Genomic DNA, 23299 nt, shown 5'->3' with positions numbered 1-23299 from the left:
ACTACCAACCCCACTTACATCATGTTAGGTACAACACTAACTACCCCATTTACATCATGTTAGGTACAACACTATCAACCCCACTTACATCATGTTAGGTACAACACTACCAACCCCACATACATCATGTTAGGTACAACACTACCAACCCCACTTACATCATGTTAGGTACAACACTACCAACCCCACTTACATCATGTTAGGTACAACACTAACTACCCCATTTACATCATGTTAGGTACAACACTATCAACCTCACTTACATCATGATAGGTACAACACTACCAACCCCACTTACATCATGTTAGGTACAACACTACCAACCCCACTTACATCATGTTAGGTACAACACTATCAACCCCACTTACATCATGTTAGGTACAACACTACCAACCCCACTTACATCATGTTAGGTACAACACTACCAACCCCACTTACATCATGTTAGGTACAACACTAACTACCCCATTTACATCATGTTAGGTACAACACTATCAACCCCACTTACATCATGTTAGGTACAACACTACCAACCCCACATACATCATGTTAGGTACAACACTACCAACCCCACTTACATCATGTTAGGTACAACACTACCAACCCCACTTACATCATGTTAGGTACAACACTACCAACCCCACTTACATCATGTTAGGTACAACACTATCAACCCCACTTACATCATGTTAGGTACAACACTACCAACCCCACTTACATCATGTTAGGTACAACACTATCAACCCCACTTACATCATGTTAGGTACAACACTACCAACCCCACTTACATCATGTTAGGTACAACACTACCAACCCCACTTACATCATGTTAGGTACAACACTACCAACCCCACTTACATCATGTTAGGTACAACACTACCAACCCCACTTACATCATGATAGGTACAACACTACCAACCCCACTTACATCATGTTAGGTACAACACTATCAACCCCACTTACATCATGATAGGTACAACACTACCAACCCTACTTACATCATGATAGGTACAACACTATCGACCCCACTTACATCATGATAGGTACAACACTACCAACCCCACTTACATCATGTTAGGTACAACACTATCGACCCCACTTACATCATGTTAGGTACAACATCACCAACCCCACTTACATCATGTTAGGTAAAACACTACCAACCCCACTTACATCATATTAGGTACAACACTACCAACCCCACTTACATCAAGTCATCATGTTAGGTACACCATTCCGACCCCACTTACATCATGTTAGGTACAACACTAGCAACCCCACTTACATCATGTTAGGTACAACACTACCAACCCCACTACATCATGTTAGGTACAACACTACCAACCCCACTTACATCATGTTAGGTACAACACTACCAACCCCACTTACATCATGTTAGGTACAACACTATCAACCTCACTTACATCATGATAGGTACAACACTATCAACCCCACTTACATCATGATAGGTACAACACTACCAACCCGACTTACATCATGTTAGGTACAACACTATCAACCCCACTTACATCATGTTAGGTACAACACTATCGACCCCACTTACATCATGATAGGTACAACACTATCAACCCCAATTACATCATGTTAGGTACAACACTACCGACCCCACTTACATCATGTTAGGTACAACACTTCCAACCCCACTTACATCATGTTAGGTAAAACACTACCAACCCTACTTACATCATGTTAGGTACAACACTACCAACCCCACTTACATCATGTCATCATGTTAGGTACAACACTACCGACCCCACTTACATCATGTTAGGTACAACACTACCAACCCCACTTACATCATGTTAGGTACAACACTACCAACCCCACTTACATCATGTTAGGTACAACACTATCAACCCCACTTACATCATGATAGGTACAACACTACCGACCCCACTTACATCATGTTAGGTACAACACTAGCAACCCCACTTACATCATGTTAGGTACAACACTACCGACCCCACTTACATCATGTTAGGTACAACACTATCGACCCCACTTACATCATGTTAGGTACAACACTAGCAACCCCACTTACATCATGTTAGGTACAACACTACCAACCCCACTTACATCATGTTAGGTACAACACTACCAACCCCACTTACATCATTTTAGGTACAACACTACCAACCCCACTTACATCATGTTAGGTACAACACTACCGACCCCACTTACATCATGTTAGGTACAACACTACCAACCCCACTTACATCATGTTAGGTACAACACTACCAACCCCACTTACATCATGTCATCATGTTAGGTACAACACTTCCAACCCCACTTACATCATGTTAGGTACAACACTACCAACCCCACTTACATCATGTTAGGTACAACACTATCGACCCCACTTACATCATGTTAGGTACAACACTACCAACCCCACATACATCATGTTAGGTACAGCACTAGCAACCCCACTTACATCATGTTAGGTACAACACTACCAACCCCACTTACATCATGTTAGGTACAACACTACCAACCCCACTTACATCATGTTAGGTACAACACTAGCAACCCCACTTACATCATGTTAGGTACAACACTACTGACCCCACTTACATCATGTTAGGTACAACACTACCGACTCCACTAACATCATGTTAGGTACAACACTACCAACCCCACTTACATCATGATAGGTACAACACTACCAACCCCACTTACATCATGTTAGGTACAACACTATCAACCCCACTTACATCATGATAGGTACAACACTACCAACCCCACTTACATCATGTTAGGTACAACACTATCAACCCCACTTACATCATGTTAGGTACAACACTACCAACCCCACTTACATCATGTTAGGTACAACAATATCAACCCCACTTACATCATGATAGGTACAACACTACCAACCCCACTTACATCATGTCATCATGTTAGGTACAACACTACCAACCCCACTTACATCATGTTAGGTACAACACTACCAACCCCACTTACATCATGTTAGGTACAACACTACCAACCCCACATACATCATGTTAGGTACAACACTACCAACCACACTTCCATCATGTTAGGTACAACACTACCAACCCCACTTACATCATGTTAGGTACAACACTACCAACCACACTTCCATCATGTTAGGTACAACACTACCAACCCCACTTACATCATGTTAGGTACAACACTAACTACCCCATTTACATCATGTTAGGTACAACACTATCAACCCCACTTACATCATGATAGGTACAACACTACCAACCCCACTTACATCATGTTAGGTACAACACTACCAACCCCACTTACATCATGTTAGGTACAACACTACCAACCTCACTTACATCATGTTAGGTACAACACTACCAACCCCACTTACATCATGTTAGGTACAACACTACCAACCCCACTTACATCATGTTAGGTACAACACTACCAACCCCACTTACATCATGTTAGGTACAACACTACCAACCCCACTTACATCATGTCATCATGTTAGGTACAACACTACCGACCCCACTTACATCATGTTAGGTACAACACTATCAACCCCACTTACATCATGTCATCATGTTAGGTACAACACTACCAACCCCACTTACATCATGTCATCATGTTAGGTACAACACTACCAACCCCACTTACATCATGTTAGGTACAACACTACCAACCCCACTTACATCATGTTAGGTACAACACTAGCAACCCAACTTACATCATGTTAGGTACAACACTACCAACCCCACTTACATCATGTTAGGTACAACACTAGCAACCCCACTTACATGATGTTAGGTACAACACTACCAACCCCACTTACATCATGTTAGGTACAACACTACCAACCCCACTTACATCATGTCATCATGTTAGGTACAACACTACCAACCCCACTTACATCATGTTAGGTACAACACTATCAACCCCACTTACATCATGTTAGGTACAACACTACCAACCCCACTTACATCATGTTAGGTACAACACTACCAACCCCACTTACATCATGTTAGGTACAACACTATCGACCACACTTACATCATGTTAGGTACAACACTATCAACCCCACTTACATCATGATAGGTACAACACTATCAACCCCACTTACATCATGATAGGTACAACACTATCAACCCCACTTACATCATGTTAGATACAACACTACCGACCCCACTTACATCATGTTAGGTACAACACTAGCGACCCCATTTACATCATGATAGGTACAACACTATCGACCCCACTTACATCATGTTAGGTACAACACTATCAACCCCACTTACATCATGTCATCATGTTAGGTACAACACTACCAACCCCACTAACATCATGTTAGGTGCAACACTATCAACCCCACTTACATTATGTTAGGTACAACACTACCAACCACACTTCCATCATGTTAGGTACAACACTACCAACCCCACTTACATCATGTTAGGTACAACACTATCAACCCCACTTACATTATGTTAGGTACAACACTACCAACCCCACTTCCATCATGTTAGGTACAACACTACCAACCCCACTTACATCATGTTAGGTACAACACTATCAACCCCATTTACATCATGTTAGGTACAACACTACCAACCCCACTTACATCATGTCATCATGTTAGGTACAACACTACCAACCCCACTTACATCATGTTAGGTACAACACTAGCAACCCCACTTACATCATGTTAGGTACAACACTACCAACCCCACTTACATCATGTTAGGTACAACACTATCAACCCCACTTACATCATGTTAGGTACAACACTACCAACCCCACTTACATCATGTTAGGTACAACACTACCAACCCCACTTACATCATGTCATCATGTTAGGTACAACACTACCAACCCCACTTACATCATGTTAGGTACAACACTATCAACCCCACTTACATCATGTTAGGTACAACACTATCAACCCCACTACATCATGTTAGGTACAACACTACCAACCCCACTTACATCATGTTAGGTACAACACTACCAACCCCACTTACATCATGTTAGGTACAACACTACCAACCCCACTTACATCATGTTAGGTACAACACTACCAACCCCACTTACATCATGTTAGGTACAACACTACCAACCCCACTTACATCATGTTAGGTACAACACTATCGACCCCACTTACATCATGTTAGGTACAACACTATCAACCCCACTTACATCATGATAGGTACAACACTATCAACCCCACTTACATCATGATAGGTACAACACTATCAACCCCACTTACATCATGTTAGGTACAACACTACCGACCCCACTTACATCATGTTAGGTACAACACTAGCGACCCCATTTACATCATGATAGGTACAACACTATCGACCCCACTTACATCATGTTAGATACAACACTATCGACCCCACTTACATCATGTTAGGTACAACACTACCGACCCCACTTACATCATGTTAGGTACAACACTACCGACCCCACTTACATCATGTTAGGTACAACACTACCAACCCCACTTACATCATGTTAGGTACAACACTATCAACCCCACTTACATCATGATAGGTACAACACTACCAACCCCACTTACATCATGTTAGGTACAACACTACCAACCCCATTTACATCATGTTAGGTACAACACTATCAACCCCACTTACATCATGTTAGGTACAACACTATCAACCCCACTTACATCATGTTAGGTACAACACTAGCAACCCCACTTACATCATGTTAGGTATCATACGTAACTAAAAACTCTAGAACCTACGGGACACCCAAGTCCGATATTATGTCAAGGAAATTTATAGTCTTGATACAGAAATGCCTACAATTTGTTAGTTTGTAATGCTGCTAAATAACTGTCATTATTATTATGGAAAAGAGTAATCAAAATGACAACACATTTGTTTTGTATTGTGTATCCAAATAGTAAACCGCGGTTATACGACTCCCTTATATATCGTGCGAAATATTTAAAAATTACAATGTTGGTCCTTTAGACCATCTACCCAGTTTATAAAAGGCTAAAGATTTTTTTATTAGGCCTGAACTCTTTTTGATCGTTATTCTGACATTGCAAATAAAAAGCTGTAAAACATTCAAAAACATTTTTTAAAAAGATAAATGGTTGTTATAGGCTACCTGACACTGCCCATATATAGCCTTTACCGACTTTCAAAATTTTAATGATGTAACTTGTGTGAAGGCTGGAGATGATAAGAACCTTGTTTTACCGTGAGCGCCTGATCAGCTTGTGAAGGCTGGAGATGATGAGATCCTATTTTGTCGCATGACTGTCAATAATCATGACCTGGAATAGACACTGGTAGGTTGGGTCAGGATTTACAGGGTGCTAAACCCTATTATATATACAACTATGATATACCGGGTATTTACTTCAGATGCATCTTGACTGAAACGCGGAACATGTTTCGTTAAGGAGGGAAACACTGTTGAACGTATATTTATATATGTGTGTAGTTCGTGATGTTCAAACTGCCTTTTCTTTTCTCTGTATGTATACTAGACTATATTGTTGTTTCTTTTTGTTATTTTCTTATTAATGTCTTATATTGTACTATGCTCCTTGTGAGCCCATTCATTGGAAATAAAACATCTTCTTCTTCTGTTTCATTACTGCAATTACTTTACAAACTCTACATTTAAATCATAAAGTTACCTTAAATGTATATGAATACATTACAGCATGTTGTGAATGTAACATTTTATAAAAAAAAAATATGAAATATCGTATTTATAGTGTAGCGACAGATTTACATATTGTAATTGAATACGAATGAATGAAATACTGCATTTTAAAAAAATGGCTCAAATGCAAATAATCTTCATAGTAAGCATACGTGACATAAAAACATCTATCCACTAGGGGGAAAAACCGTCACGTGAATAACCTTTATAGATTTACAAACGTTTTCTTATACAAACCAAACTTGGAACATTTTCGGATTTCATTTACGATATTCAAATAAATACTTATTTCTCTCTCTTTAAGAGGTTCGAAGAAATTAAGATTGAAGCTTTTAACCTTAAGCATGTGTTATTTTTGAACTGTTTTTTTTTTTTTTTTTTTTTTTTTTTTTTTTATACACGTTTACTTATCAGCAAATAAGTCAACAGTAAGATATTTTATTTACGTTTAAGTCATTTTGCATTGTTTTAAATTTCTGCTTTCCGAGAAGCGAAATTTCTTTGAATAAGGTTTTGTTCACTCGTCAAAAATCAACAATTGCTTATTTATTGTATTTATCTAATTAAAGTATTATTCAAGCTATATCCCGTCCCTTTTTTTGTTTAATCATTTGTGACATCAACAATAATGACTCATAATCAAATTTTTACTTGTCGTGATTAACACGACGGGTACAAAGATTGGAATATGAACTGCTTACCCTTCAAGAGTACCGTGATGATTTCACTCCTGTTTTCTTTTTTTTTCTTTTTTTTATGGGGGGGGGGGGGTCGGGGGTGGGGGGATGCTTATTGATCACTCTTGGTCTTTTGTTTTACTAACTGTTGTTTGCCTTTGTCTTTTTGGCCATGGAATTCTCAGTATTGTTTAATAAATAAAAAGTTATTGTCTTAAGTTATATCTTATCGTGTTTGTCCTTGGTATGTACAAAGGGATTGCGTGTTTATGGCAAATATTTGATAATTTCTGTTAAATTCGTTCGGAACTAGTCTAGACTAACTGCGGTAATAGCTTAATGTATTGTAAAGACACTTGTCTTTTGTTGAAGTTATATGTTGATCTCTAAATGTCTTTTATGTTTGTCTTTTAAAATTGGTGTCGCTTTGCCGAACATTTTCTATTATTCACAATGTGTATTATGTTCACTTTAAAATGTAATTTTTACTCCTCTAAAATAAGATTTTTCTCCTCTCCAAATTAATGTTTATATTTGATATTCTTCTTCCCTAGATCTGTATGGATCAGGTATATGGACATGTGGTATAGATTAGATTGTATATGATGTAACTATACAAGATTGGCACTCTTATCCTCAGTTATATAGACAATATATATAGAATTTGGACATATCAACATTAGAATATTTTCCTTTCTAGAATGTGGTTTTTCAATGTTTTAAATTTCTGCTTATTATTAGGTAAGTAATATTACATAAAGGTAGGACAAATTTCCCCTGAATTTATTTCACATAAGGGCCATTTTCAAAACATCTTTTAATTTTTACTTTATACAAAGTATCACATTTCCATGTGTGTAGTTTGAGGTTCTAACAATATTATGGCTTATTTTACACATCACCAAATTATAAACTCTTAAAGATAAAACTTTCCAGCTACCCACCCGCAATGCGAATCCTCACTCTGTCAAAAAGTCCAATTCGGGAATAGACCACAAAACGTCAATGTACAGATCAGGCGACTATTTTAGTATCCAAAGATCCATGACAGCGAAAATTTGTCGCTAGTGAGTAAGGACACAGACAAATATATAGGTTAACCAATTCGTGAAGGTGACTTATGTAGTGTCGATCTTTTCCTCATAACTCTGTTGGAGCCGTTTTTGTGCCAGGAGAACACCCCTGTTAATGAGTTTCGAATAGTGTAAACATGCACGAGAGAAAGGTATTAATTGAGGTATGTATACACCATTATACGATTGGACAGAGGATATGATACTGCTGAGAAATGGGTAGTTGACAATCGGAAAGTATAAGGACATGTTTAACCAAAACCGAATTTTTTTAAAAAGTATTTTAACCAAAACAAAAATTCTATTGAAACTAAAACTATTATATATATTTTTTTTTCGGATACAATTAATCATTATTAAGATACTATATCTTTAAAAAAAAATTCAGCAATATGTAGCGCTGAAAAACAATTTAAATTGGACGGAAACTTCAAAAAAATGTTAAAAATATTTAAAGTTTATTATCTAGACTGTTTGATATTAAAATTTCAGTTTGTTTAACAACTTTCTGATTTTGACACTGTGTGTGGAATAAACACACGTGAAATTGGCCATAAATCTTTTGCACTTAGAATTTACAAGCTGTCGCTATTCATTTTGGCTTCAGATTTACTCCAATTACATCTACCTATTATCCAGAAGTAAATTTGACATTTTCTTAACTTTAAATCTGTAAAATTTAGTTAGAAAATTAATATTTAACCAATATTTGAAAATATTTGAAAATATGCAAAAGCATTTTCTCTTGGTTTAATAGTCCTTTCCGCAATTTACCTTTAACGGTATTTACTTATGCCATGCGTAATTAGGCCAGGTAAGTAAGTACTGATATGTCATGAAAATATACATTCAAGATTCTGCGGTCAGTAGTCGGCTATTTACATTTTATAATTCTGTGAATTCGCAGTACGAAACTTTTTAGCAAATTAACTTTATATTCTGGACACTATAAAAATAAGGAGATGAGGTATGATTGCCAATGAATCCACCAGAGTTCAAATAAAGTGGAGGTAATTGTTGATAGACGTTTGTTAAAAAGTATATGCGTCAACAGTAAGTACAATGTATATGACATGCGTTGTTTCAACCTCTATTTACAGTTTATTTTATGTGACTTGTTGAGTATAATAGCGTGTATTCTGTCTTTATTATATAGTAGTGGTTAATGGTGAATGCGATCCTGGCTGGGAACATCGCTGGAATAAATGTTATTATTTCAGTACAGAATCCCGTACTTGGGAAGGTGCAGAGGTAATATTTATTTATATGAAAGTTTTGAATTAAAACATGAAAGGTTGGGGAGAGTTGGGCCCACATACATGCTGAGCTTCGCTACATTCTTCGTGGCGAACTGGGGAAGAACACGATAAAGAGACATAATCGATAGGGTCAAAATCAGTAAAAAAACGCAAGCATTTTATTTAGATTGATTGATATTTGCTTGCTAAACTGCAGCGGCAAATATTTCATGCATATTCCGGACGAGAACAAATTTGACAATTGATATGCACTTTGTAGGTTCTGAAAGGTAGGTCAACCGGGATGAAGGGCGAAAAGTTGTCAGTGTCACTGACAAAATAGGGAATGCTCCATGAAGTCCATGGGTGGCCATATATCCGGTGGACCCTTGAGGTGTCACAAGTTAGAATTACAGAAATGATGGCATTTAAATTTGAAACATTCTATATTTTTTGTTTGTTTGAACTTTTTTTAAAAGTATCCACATGTGATTCATATAACTTACAAATAGGTATTTATTTCTTAGATTTAGCAAGAAAATGTAATATACGTAATTCATGGCTATTAACTATTTCAAAGAACCAGGACGTGAATAAGAATTAAATATAATAAATCTAATTTAGTAACAGACCGGATTTCTAACGATTGATGATCAATTGTTTAAAACCGACGAACGTCCAATGGCAAATATTACATGCTTGTTTTAAACGAGGGAAAAAATAACAAGTAATGCAATAGGTAGGTTCTAGGTAGATCGGGAAGTTTTGAGTGTCATTGGCAAATGAGAATATGTTGGATGGAGGCAGAAGAAATTTCCTTGCAACAGGACAAATACGGTCCACTCAAATGTTTGTGTCTATAATTCTTTAATGTACAGAGAGGTTGGCACTCGCCCTACATGAGGCATATAGGATAAAACGTCCTCATTCCGATTGGACAAGTCTGCGTATTTATACATCCCGCACATCAAAACGGACGGGAGTAGTTAATGGTGACCAATTTCTAGACATTAGTCAGTCCTTGGGATTGTTGATTTGATTCAAAAGCTGTCATTCAAACGTTTCCCGCAAAGGTTCACATCTTGTTGCAGTTGACAGTGTAATTCATCGTTGCAGACTGGGTGCAGACAATATGGTTCACATCTTGTTGAAGTTGAGAGTGCAGAAGAGGATGAATACATACGTGCTCATTCACGAAACACCAGACGTTGTAAGTTTATTAAAACAAAATAATATAATTCTGAAAATTAAACGCTTTTAAAATGATTTCATTCAAACATAAATATACAACGGTAGAATTAGCCTTAAATTATATAACTTAGTTTCGTAACACACACATTGTGTGTTTGCGTTTAAAATAGAAATGCATTTTCTCTCAGCATGATTGATTGATAAGGTGCTCCATAATTCAGAAGTGTGCTATAGTTAAAAAGTGTTTCATACAAAATGTTTGCCCTCCCAAAATATATACTCTAACTCCATAAATGAAAACATTTTAGTGTTCATTCTAAAAACCTATACTCATTGGATTCGCTAAGTTTACAGCTCTATATAATAGTTCACTTCCATTCATATCAACAGCAAATTGGATTGGCTTACGAGATTCAGCAACTGAAGGTGATTGGAGATGGGCATACGGAGGAGCACGAGCAGAGTACAACAACTGGGCCACTAATGAACCTGATAATATATTTGATCAAGATTGTGCACTTCTCGACTCGTTGTATAGTTACCATTGGGTATCTGGATCCTGTTGGATCGCACACAACTTTATATGCGAAAAAGGGTAAATTAAAGCTAGAAGATAATATGATAAAACCATGAAATAAGACATTAAACAAAATAATAATGTTACGAATAATGGAATACGAACCTGGATCTCGTTATAAGCTTGTTGAAAAGCCCAATAAGGATTTGAATTTATATTATAGTTTGTACACAACGTTCAAAAGAATACGCACTATTTTGCATTTGTCATGTCGGGGTCTTTTATAACTTGCTATGTGGTATTGGTTTTGCTCATTGTTGTGAAGCCACACGGTGAACTTTACATAATTTATTTAGTCTCTGGTAGAAAGTTGTCTCATTGGCAATCATACCACATCTTCATATTTTTATTATGGTTTTGTGAATTCAAGCAAGCCGATAAGATAAATAAGAAGACTACAATAAAACAATCAGGAGTAATTCCATATCAAATTATAACAATATAGAAAAAGGAGATGTGGTATGAATCTCAACGAAACAACTCACCATCTGAGTTAAAATGAAGCGGTAGTAAGCAATTGTAGGCCACCTTATGTTCGTCGAATTATTCGAACAAAAATGAAACTACGACCAGAGACATATAAATTACTATATGAATATTGTGTTTATTTTAATTGTTAGAATCATTCTATTTCTTAGGTTTTTAATTCTATAATATTTCTACAATTTAGTTGGAAAAATATATATTGAATCACAGAAATGAAATAACATGAGCCATGCCTAAGAACAAAATAACGAATAATGAATGCGTTTATCTTATACATACTTTCCACAAATGTGTAGATCAAACTGTTTTAATTGTTACGGTTTATATAGTTATTTAATTTTAATAGCATATTTTTTTCCAATTGCAGTTATCCAAGTACAGACGCACCTGCTGTAGGATAATGGTTAACAGAGTGAATACAATTGTTAAGTCTGACACCCAAGGAAATACAATTTTCCATCATTATAATACCACTTTATATATATAATATTACCAATGCGTGCAAATATTTACGCTCTATATGCTCTTAAAATAACCAGATTTTTAAAATATTAAATTATATCTTGTAGTTGTAACTCACAAAAATAAACAAATTTGACATCATCTTATTTGTATAAAGAAATGATTAAAGCCATATCGTCAATAAACTCATCATAGCTACACCAAGCTTACAATTTGTACGCCAGATGGCGCCTTTCGTCTACAAAAAAACCTCATCAGTGACGCTCAAATCAAAGAAGGTAAAAAAAAAGCCAAGTACGAAATTGAAGAGCATTGAGGACCCAAAATCCCGAGAGGCACAAATCGGTACTAAGTGTGTCCATCTTTTCGCATTTGTTCCTTTGATTCTATAAATAACTGCTTATTGCTAAACTTAAGAAAGACTCAACGAACAACTGCTTGATAGATATTTCAACCAAAAAAAACGCAGATATTTGAATAACCTATTTTTCCGAAGTATCTAGTATATAGATAAAACTTTTCCATCTTAAACTTTAACGTAACAAAATTATTGTGTCCTTTTAAACATAAAATTTCTTATGACAATCTACCAAAATATGACGAGGACTCTGCCTTTTCTTATTGTTAATTGTCATTCCCTTGAATGGTGATATTCCGTTGGCTCCTTGTAAAATATATATTTCTAAGCTAATACATATTATCAGAAGTCCATTACTAGTAATGGACTTCTGATATTATGTATGTATTTGCATTGACGTCTCATATTTCAATTTACATAACAGTTTCATCACAAAAAACTTGTACAACCGGAATATAAAAATTATCCTGAAAGTTATCACAATTTTAGAGGGGATCTCGTTCTATCTGCAGGAATTAAACAAAAGTAATATTTCATACATAGCGTTTTATAGTTGGCCGTATTTTTCTTCACCTTTTGGTTTCAAGTAACAGAAATTGCATATGAACATTGAAAAATTGTCATATTTAACTCTAATACTTTTCAAGAAAAAGAAATTGAATAACATGCAAAAAAAGATTATAAATGTAAAGAATGCACGTGAATATATTGCTATGTATATTTAAATACCAGTGCTGAGTATGGATAAAACTACTTAAATTAAGATTTGTTCCGAACGGACGGATTTTTCTACATGTCCTACGATTAATTAGTACTACGATTGGATATCTTAACATAAGTGGTTTTATCAGCACAGTTTTTGTAAGAATCAGGCAATTAAGAAGAATTCCAAAACATGACAAAAAAAAAACCACTGACTTAATCATCCTATTTTGAAGTTACCTTCATCCTGAGTTAGGAATGGTAGGTCTTTCGTTTCTGTGTGTCTGGTAATTCAAGAAAGCTCTATATAAATTTGGTTAGAATGATAGCAAATTACGGAGTAAGCTCCCCTCAATTGGTATTTTTTAGTGCATTTCAACAAAATTTTATTTTGAAATACCAGAACAGGAAAAGGAAACGAATGTTATATTCGTGCACCATTATACATTTTGAACATAAGTTAATGTATACTTGAGTGGGGTTTTCTTGTCATGTGTCCACCACTACCTGATTCTTAGGCAGATTGGCACTTAATGATTTGACGTTAAATCGCTTTTACTCAAAAGCATATCCTTCTTTGATCTTGCTATCAGTTACTAAGTGCATTCATAGATACGTTAATGTTCAGTATATCGTTATTATAGAGTTAACTCCCTTTTTCTATAGTAATTCCTGTTGTACGTTCGCTATGTGCCTTATGTTATTCCACTGATCGAGATTTAAAGGAGGGGAAGGTTGGGCTTTAGCCTGCCACGTGTTCATGTACCTGTTCTTAGTCAGGAACATTGTCAGAGAATGTTTTCAGTTATATCTTTCCCTTTTTTGTCATTAAGATAATTCGGGTTTGACGACAGATCTTTGATAGTCACTATTCACAACTGTTCTATACTCGGGGCGATTAAGATTTTGTCATTCTATATTGAAAATTTTATATTGTTGAGGATCCTTCGTTAACCTCTAGGTGTATTTTTGTTGTTTGTGTCGTCAAAATGTTGTCTCTTTGACGTTATCCCAATATCAAAAATTCAGAAAAATTCATAATTTTATTACAAACAAATTTCTTATGAAGTATTATAAACGTCTCCTCGGAGACGGTATTAAGAGTTGAGCGATGCCTAGTGGCTCACGTACGTTGATTGGTTGACACAATTTGAAACCTAGTTCATGTCTTCAAATCTCGCAGGGTATCGGGTTTGAACTATTTATTTTAGTATATCTCAACAAATCTTTTAATTTACTCAATTAACACGATTCCGTTATTTGTAGATTAATAAAACATATCATAAAAAAAGAAATAAAATGTATCTTGGAATTCGTAACCTATTTACGAGTGCTATATGAATACATACATGTAGTAAACACGTATCATTCAGTACTGCAAAGAGACGGATATCTTTTTGGAAAAGCCAATACTTGTTTCACTAATATTATTTTAATCAATAGTGGTAGGTCACGCCTAGCACAATTTATGGTTATATTGCAACTATAATATTTGTAATGGAAACCATTATAAGAACTGCACGTCCTTCGCTATATTGAAATGCATTACACAAGATATAATTTCGGAATGTTCATGATGTTTGTATACATTCACTCGTAAGGTCAGCGGTCGATGGTTATTTTGAAATGTTAAACATGTTGTAATAACTATCGTAGCGTTTCAATTAAAGACCCAACACATTGATGAAATGATGCTATTTTTTTTTAAATACTTTTAAAAAATTATTATGATTTAAAAAAAAAATGATTTTGCCGGCTGTGCTTTACATTTTGATTAATGAACGTGAAATGTATATATTTCGAAGTATCCATATTTTTCCTTTTGTAAAACATTGTATCGCTATTAAATTGTTATTAGATTACAGTGTTGAATCGAAATGCGTCATGATATAAAAAATTCAGTTAAATATTTTGACTTTTCTTCCTTTTTGAGTATAATCTTATTCCTCTACATTTCATAACCTGACATGATTTATTAGTTTCATATAATTGACACAAATATCATAAGATCAAACATTTACATTCAGCTCGTAGATCTACTAATAAAATTCCGACGGCTTTCAGAACGAAATACTAGTTTTTCAATCAAGATAACTTATCGCCTGTTTTCGCGGTGTCTCAGTTGTTATGCAATCCGCGATTACTTGAAAACATACATATACCAACATTTCTGCTTGAATTTAACTCACAATTGTCGAAATGTTAAGAAAATAACTTAAATACAAGATGATTAAATTGTCTATGTAAAATGAAAACAGTGAATACAAGTCAATATACACAAACTCCAGATTATGTATCAATCAAACATCACACAACTAGTAGTCCGATAATTTTCTAAAGTCTGACGGACTTTTAAGGACTTGTCAAGGACGTGGGAAGTCAGGGCGCAGTCAATATAGAAAACAAGAAAATTGCCATTTGAGACTTTGTGCGGTATGTTAACTTTCTATCTCAAAATCGTAAATGATGCATTTTCTCGTAGATAAATCATATATCATTCGATTCCTTATTCAATTTCCTTCACGAATATGTAATGTTTATTCGCGTTTTGATAAATTGATTAAATAACAACGTAATTATAAATGGAAAAATGTAAAGGAAAGAATGTTGTGCATAACTTCATGACACACAATCCCTGCATACTAGACAAAATCAAAAGCAAATTTAAAGCACTTTCGTTGTTCTACTTCAACTCAATGTAACAGCGTGAGTATTATACTAAATGCTCACACCACACAGTGTGAGTGAGGCCTTTACAGCTGTCATCATAATGCTAGCAAGTTAAAGGTTTGGTTGGCTTGCTTGCTTTGCTTGTATTAATGTTTGCTCAAGCATTGTAATTAAGATTGACATCCGAAAACAATATATAAAGGCAGAGTTAGCACATTTCAAAATGCATTTATTATGTATACAGGTTTATTATACAATCATTGTTTCATATCTTATTATTAAATGAATAAAGATTCAGTATAATTGATGAAATTGAAACACTTATAAAGAAAATGCATATAAAAATAGCGAATCACATTTTGGAGTGACCGGTACGTTAGTACTTTGATCATGGAATGTGAAGTATTTCTTACATTACCCCTAAATTTAACTTTTATTAATATGCATCTTTAAAAGTTTTCCTGTTTAAGGAAAGAAATTATTTCCTTAGATAACATTTCGTCATAAACATATAAAGTCCGTTCAAATTATGACCACACCTACCCTGTTTCCTCGCGTTTCATCAGGAATAAAAAAAAATACCATCCTGTTTAACTCTAATGTTTATCTGCCTTTGTATTAATTCAAGGTACGTCATTGATATATTGCGTGTTAAATGACATATACTTTTATTGACACTAATCGTCCTGAAATTATTAAAAAGGTCATACCAGTATTCAATGATTTTCATGATTGCAATTTGGTCTTTTTGTAGGACGTTTTAAGGTACTGCATAGGTTTGAATCAGCAGTTTTCATAACTGCAAAAGACTATTTATATATTTTAAATAAAATATTTGAATTTAATATAACTAGCAATGAAGAGAAGATATTTATATATCTACCTACTGCATTGATTAAGAAGAAATAACTGGAAAGCATCTGAAAATTTCTTTTTTGTGTTGTACAATAGACCAAATAAATTTTGCAATATATATAGGCACAATGCTCATTCGTTTTTGTGTCGTACAATGGACTAGACAAACTTGGCAAAAGGTCTAATGCTTAGTCTTTGTCAGTTTTGGTATCGTACAATGGACCAAATGAACTTGGCAAAAGACCTTAGTTTCAGTCTTTTTCAGTTTCCGTGTATTTTGTGAAAAGTGTCAAATGTGTGTTGATTTTTTATCAATAGATTTGTAACAATGAAATGTATGATTATGACGTATTCGAACCGTGTTCTTCCTCATGTAGTTATTATTATTTATATGCATTATATCATTTGATTTAAAAAGACAAATAAGCGACATCAGAAAAAGATACTGTACATGTTAAGATCATGGAATATTAAATGGGCTATGTCACAGATTTTGGTAAAACGCTGTATACAACATTGGCATGTTGAACTCTCATTGAAAATTGAGAAAAAAAATCATCCTTTTTACTGTGTGTTTTGCTTAATTATCAGTGAATGAAAATTAGTTTAAATTTTGTGTTGAATGTACGTAAAATATATCAAAAACTTTGTAAAAAACTATCTTTAAAAACTTTCTTCACGTCCGGTAAATGGAATTTACTTTAAGTAATATGATTCTTCAAATTTTACAAAAAAGATGAACTTATTTTATATACTTCAATGGCTAAGATTTACTAAAAAAAACGTGCACAGAGACTTGTGTTTAAAAGAAAATCTTTTATTTTATTCAAACCTTCAGAAATGTACTGCTATTGAATTATTGTCTTCCCGTACTCTAATTCACCGAGAGCTTTTCTGTATGTAGTGACCTTGGCCATGCCACTTCTCGTTAGAAATTCAGCAATCTCACAGCCCAAGTGCAAATGGAAAAAAATTGTGATGAAAGAAAAAGTAAACAAAAGATAAAGGATTATAGTATTGACGGTTCTGACAAAAACAAATTTAATAAACCAAACAATTGAACAACTGTTACGACAAACTTTAATTAACAAATGGGGACGCATGGAAAATATAAATTAAACGAATAAACATCGCTATATCATCTCCCTTATTTTTCACGTGCTCCGTGATTCTGTGTTGATTGTTTGTCAAGGTCACGGTCGCTTTACTTCGGCACCAAAACCCTTAAGTTGATTAGCAACAAAAATATAATTTTCGATAAACAATAAACAAATGAAATATTGTATTCGGTTATACGTTTTGAATTCGTAATAAATGTAAAAAAAAACGTGCACATAGGACTTAGTTTGGTATACATGTACGCATTTGTTCAATAATTTCCGTAACACTATGATCACTATAAACACGTTTCATATGACATTTTTTTTTAAATCGATATGTTTTGCCCGATACATTTCTGTTTTAATAATGTACAATAGGGCCACCGAGTTCTTTTTATTTTGGAACACATCAGATAAAGTGATGTTCTAAGTGAGAAAAAAAAAACGTCGAAATAATTGTCATGTTTTTCTCTACCAACTAGGTATTATATTGGTTAATAATGTATTAAAAACGCAGTTGTTGGTAATAGTATAACAACGGGGTTCCGTGTGTAGTAAGCAAGACAAAAATCAAACGAAAATGTACGTATCAATAACGTATCAATTTTATTATTTTTTAAATCTATGCATTGGTTTTTGTTGCTTCGATAAAATTCCAGAATGAAAAAGAAGAGAAAATGTTTTATTTTTTTTTAGATTTTCAGTTCAATTTTCACAATAAAGAAAATGCCATTTTACTGGATTACTTTGCCCTTAAAAAGCAGCAAGAACACACATACAGTATATTCTAATGAAAGACAACAGTCCACAAAACACAACACAGAAAACTGAAGAATGAGCAATATACAGCAACAGGGGTGAACTCATGTGCTCAGGAATTAGGAGCAGCTCCTTGTGGCGCCTGTCATTTTGCTAATGACACATCTAGTGGTAAGTCATGTAAAGTCAAGTAAATGTGCACGTGATATTGCTTACACAATTTGAACAATTATATGTTTAATTCATTATCCATATATATCATTTGATTTTGAAAGATCATATCGTACCTATATGAATAGAAAGCGATTATTAGTATTATTATCATTTTCAACTATTTTATAAGTACATCATTGAAAGAATCTAGCCAATGTTCGGTCCTCTCAAAACTTGGGAGTTTGGAAAGACCTTAGCAAGCAACAATCAATCAATCAGTCAATTGTTCTCTAAACAATTGGTTTTTAATTAACATTTTCTTTCTTTCTACATCATGACAAAGAAACTATTTTTTTGTTGTTGCTATTCATCCGTTTACTAGTATACCAAATGAACTTGATATTAAATGCCATTTTGTCCACATGATGTCTCCAGATTCTCTTCCTGACGCAAAAAGTTTTAACTCTAGTGTCATCATTATTTGTCTCGAGTGTGTGAGTTCATCTCGTATCTATGATATTCAGGAATAAGAAAAATAAAAACTGGTCGCTTTTCGGTCAATCAGTAAGCCTCAAACACTCAAAATATAGTGGTTGCTTAGTAATTATTTTTTTCTTAAAAAAAAAAGGTGATTGTAAAGTTAAAGTGCGTTTTGTTGTTGTAAACAATTTTAGACTTTGGAACCTGAATCATAGTAAACTTACGTTGATGACTTTACTTCATCAATAAATATATGATTAACATGAGATGTACAGAGTAATTCAACGAAAGGGCAACCCCCCAACAACATAAGAATACTTTTAAAGGCTTGCTTAGGTTTTACAACCATAGACAAGTGTCTGTATATTTTAACCTCCAAATTACAAAGAGTACGGACAGTTGTGGATAGATTTAAACAAGATTATTGATGATCTGCATCAATGCCAAAATCCCCAAAACAAAAAGCATATTACAATAAGACTAAATGACAAAATATATCACCATATGACTAAAGGACAAAGCATTATTATTACGATATGACTAAACTATATAGCATATTATCATATGAATAAAAGACAAAACATATTACGATATGACGGAAGGACAAAACATAATACGATGTAACTAAAGGACAAAGCATTATTATTACGATATGACTAAACTATATAGCATATTATCATATGAATAAAAGACAAAACATATTACGATATGACGGAAGGACAAAACATATTACGAGATGACGGAGAGACAAAACAAATTACGACATGACGAAAGGATGAAACACATATTACGAAATGACTAAAGGACTAAGCATATTTTACGATATGTCTAAAGGACAAAACATATTACGATATGACGGAAAGACAAAACATATTACGATATGACGAAAGGATGAAACACGTATTACGATATGACTAAAGGACAAAACATATTACGATATGACGGAAGGACAAAACATATTACGATATGACCAAGGATTTGTATAGCTTTACTATACAAATCTTTGATATGATTATATCTACCTCCCCTATGATCTCGATTAGAATGATGACTAAAGACACAAAGAATAACGTAAAGTAAAATTTATTTGTGAAATGTTCAGTTCAGTATTACAATAGGATTTCTGAATAAAAGGAGGTGTGGAGTATGCCGACGAGACAGTAACCCAATGCAGTATAATTCATCATTTCAAAACTATGTTACTTTTTCTGTTAAAAGTTTGAAAACAAAGTTCAAACGGTAATTCAAAACTGCTTAAGTCATCAATGAAAGCATCATCTCTGTATATTTTTAGAAAAATTGTCAATTTGTTTGCATTTTCACGATTTACAAATGAAAGCGGCACATAAGTAAAATTATTTGATTGTTTTGTCGAAATATTATCTCATCATAATTACACAATTGGTAACTTATAGATCATTTAATTTCAACAAATGGACGGTCCTCCAAATATTGAAACTAAGTGTAGTATATCGATGTGTATCAAGGAGGTATATTACAGAGATTTTATTTTCATTTCCTTGTTAAGGTGTAACAGTCTGGGTAAGTGCATTTGGTACAACAATTGGTTTTCTTTTCATATTTTTATCGAAAATATATGTACTACAAGAACAGTTTTATCATGTAGTTGCCAATTTGATGACGTTATTTGCTTCTCTTCCTGGTAACAAACAAATATCTCTCCTCCTTTAATCCTGTGTAATAAAATCTAATACTAAATAATCTGAATGGTAGAAAGCCTAGATAAATAATGATTAAACCAACATTTGGTCACGTTCGACTTTGAATTTGTTTATTGTTGTTATATATATATACATACAAGTCTAAATTGAAAACAACGTTCAAACCTATGATTGCGTTGGATAAAAACCGCAGTTTTTATACGTGTGCATGCAAAACAAATTTCTTGGTAGAGGGGTCTAAATACAGCACAAACAACATTTTCTAAAAGACCAAAATGAGTGAAAAAGAATATTTTAACAAAACGCATTTGACTAGCAGGTCGAACAACTGATGTTTCTTAAACCCTGCTGACTGCCATTGGCGATTGCCAAATAAACGGATCACAAGATGTAATAAAATAGATCTTATATATATATATATATATATATATATATATATATATATATATATATAAGTCTAAATTGAAAACAACGTTCAAACCTATGATTGCGTTGGATAAAAACCGCAATTTTTATACGTGTGCATGAACAAATTTCTTGTTAGAGGGGTCTAAATACAGCACAAAACAACATATATATATATATATATATATACGATCAGGTAATAGAAGATTTAATACACAATTAAAAATTTCGACATACTGATATATCAAACATTGATACAGCTGGAAATGCAACATAATTTAGGGAATGCATGCCCGTTTACGTTTTATGATTATTTTACATATAAAGAGGTTATCTTATGAATATTTTACATATATAGAGGTTATCGGTAGATCCTTCACAAAGTACATACGAATGTACTATGTAGATAGTGGACGAGATACGTCATGAGACTGCAATCAATCAAGTTAAAACAAAGGTTGGATGCGTCTGCACTACAAAATAACAAAACAAAAAAACAAAAAGAAAAAAAATGACAACAGTATGAGATACATCCAATCTGTAAACTTCAACCATTTCTTCAGAATTACCAGAAGTGCACTACTTGTATAGATCAAAGATTGATAACAATAGAAACATAAATACAAACATCTATAATGATCTTTCGATATTAGAGGAGTAACCAGTCCATTCTTAAGTTCAATATAGCTAAATGAATAAAAAGGGATGTGTGGTTTGGCCTACAGCGACACGACAGCCCAATAAAACCCAGAATAGACACTTAAAGTTAAAACAAATATCCAGCCTCTAAATCGTCTTTATTCTAAACAAGTTGAGACAGACAACCAAAAATCTGATATCAGACCAAATTCCTTTAAGGGCAAAATGACTTTTTGTCTGAAGGATGACTATCTCTGACAAGGGTTCATAAAATTTTAGCTATATGTAATAAGTATATAGTGATAGTTTTTTATGCGACTGTTTAAGTACCGAAGACGTAACCAGATGTACTAGGAATGTTTTGTTAAATAATGGAACCAAGCATTCCTTATTGCTGTGCGATAAGGGACAACAGAAATGAACATTATGACTGTTATGTGATAAAGGATAACGGAGACTGGCATGAAATTAACAGAACAATAGATAAATAAAATAACTTCTTCCATGCACCTAGCGAAAACGTCAACACAATGGCATAGTCTTATGGTTCTGCAATAAGGAATAATTCATTAATACGAAATCAAAATAATCTAACCCAATGATCTCAAATCATTACCAAATACATATACACCAATGGTTACAATAATTCTAAGGAAAAACAGTACTTTTGAAGTAATCGACGTAACTAAAAAATAACAATGAATATAATGATATCTAGAACTAAAAGTAAGTAAAAGGTACGATCAAAAATAACATTATAAAATCAAACAACCATACTTTCAAATAGCAATTAATATAAGTTAAAAAAAATCTTTAACTGTAAATCACATTTTTTATTCTACTTAATGGTTTCTATTTAAAGGTCTTGTCAAGTATCTATACACTCTCAACCCGAAAATCGTTACATTCTTACGTAAATTCTTAGTCATTATAGCATTGTTTGTTTTTACCTCCTGTGAACTTGGCAAAACTTGAATTATTGAGTTTGAAAGGAATCGCGACAATAAATCTTACTACATATTAAATATATCATTACTATCATGGGATATCAAATTTGTCTATTTTAGAAACATCCATTTCAACTTCTACTTCAACATCACTGTTT

General features: G+C 33.9%; 2 protein-coding genes across 5 annotated transcripts in view; both read left to right on the top strand.

Moving 5' to 3' along the window:
• LOC127728681 (serine/threonine-protein kinase 11-interacting protein-like) overlaps window positions 1-23299 on the top strand; it is a 480863-nt gene that overhangs the window by 229884 nt on the left and 227680 nt on the right. The window lies entirely within an intron of this gene.
• LOC127728726 (collectin-12-like) lies at window positions 7468-12522 on the top strand. Its single transcript, XM_052236378.1, has 5 exons — window positions 7468-8105; window positions 9594-9688; window positions 10792-10885; window positions 11257-11461; window positions 12297-12522. Exons 1-5 carry the CDS (start codon window positions 8066-8068, stop codon window positions 12328-12330), a joined length of 468 nt encoding a protein of 155 aa, XP_052092338.1. The 5' UTR covers window positions 7468-8065; the 3' UTR covers window positions 12331-12522.

Source organism: Mytilus californianus, unplaced genomic scaffold, assembly GCF_021869535.1.
Source record: "Mytilus californianus isolate M0D057914Y unplaced genomic scaffold, xbMytCali1.0.p SCAF_2, whole genome shotgun sequence".
NCBI classification, from domain to species: domain Eukaryota; kingdom Metazoa; phylum Mollusca; class Bivalvia; order Mytilida; family Mytilidae; genus Mytilus; species Mytilus californianus.
Note: the sequence above shows the minus strand (reverse complement) of the source record. Positions and strands in the feature narration are given on the sequence as shown.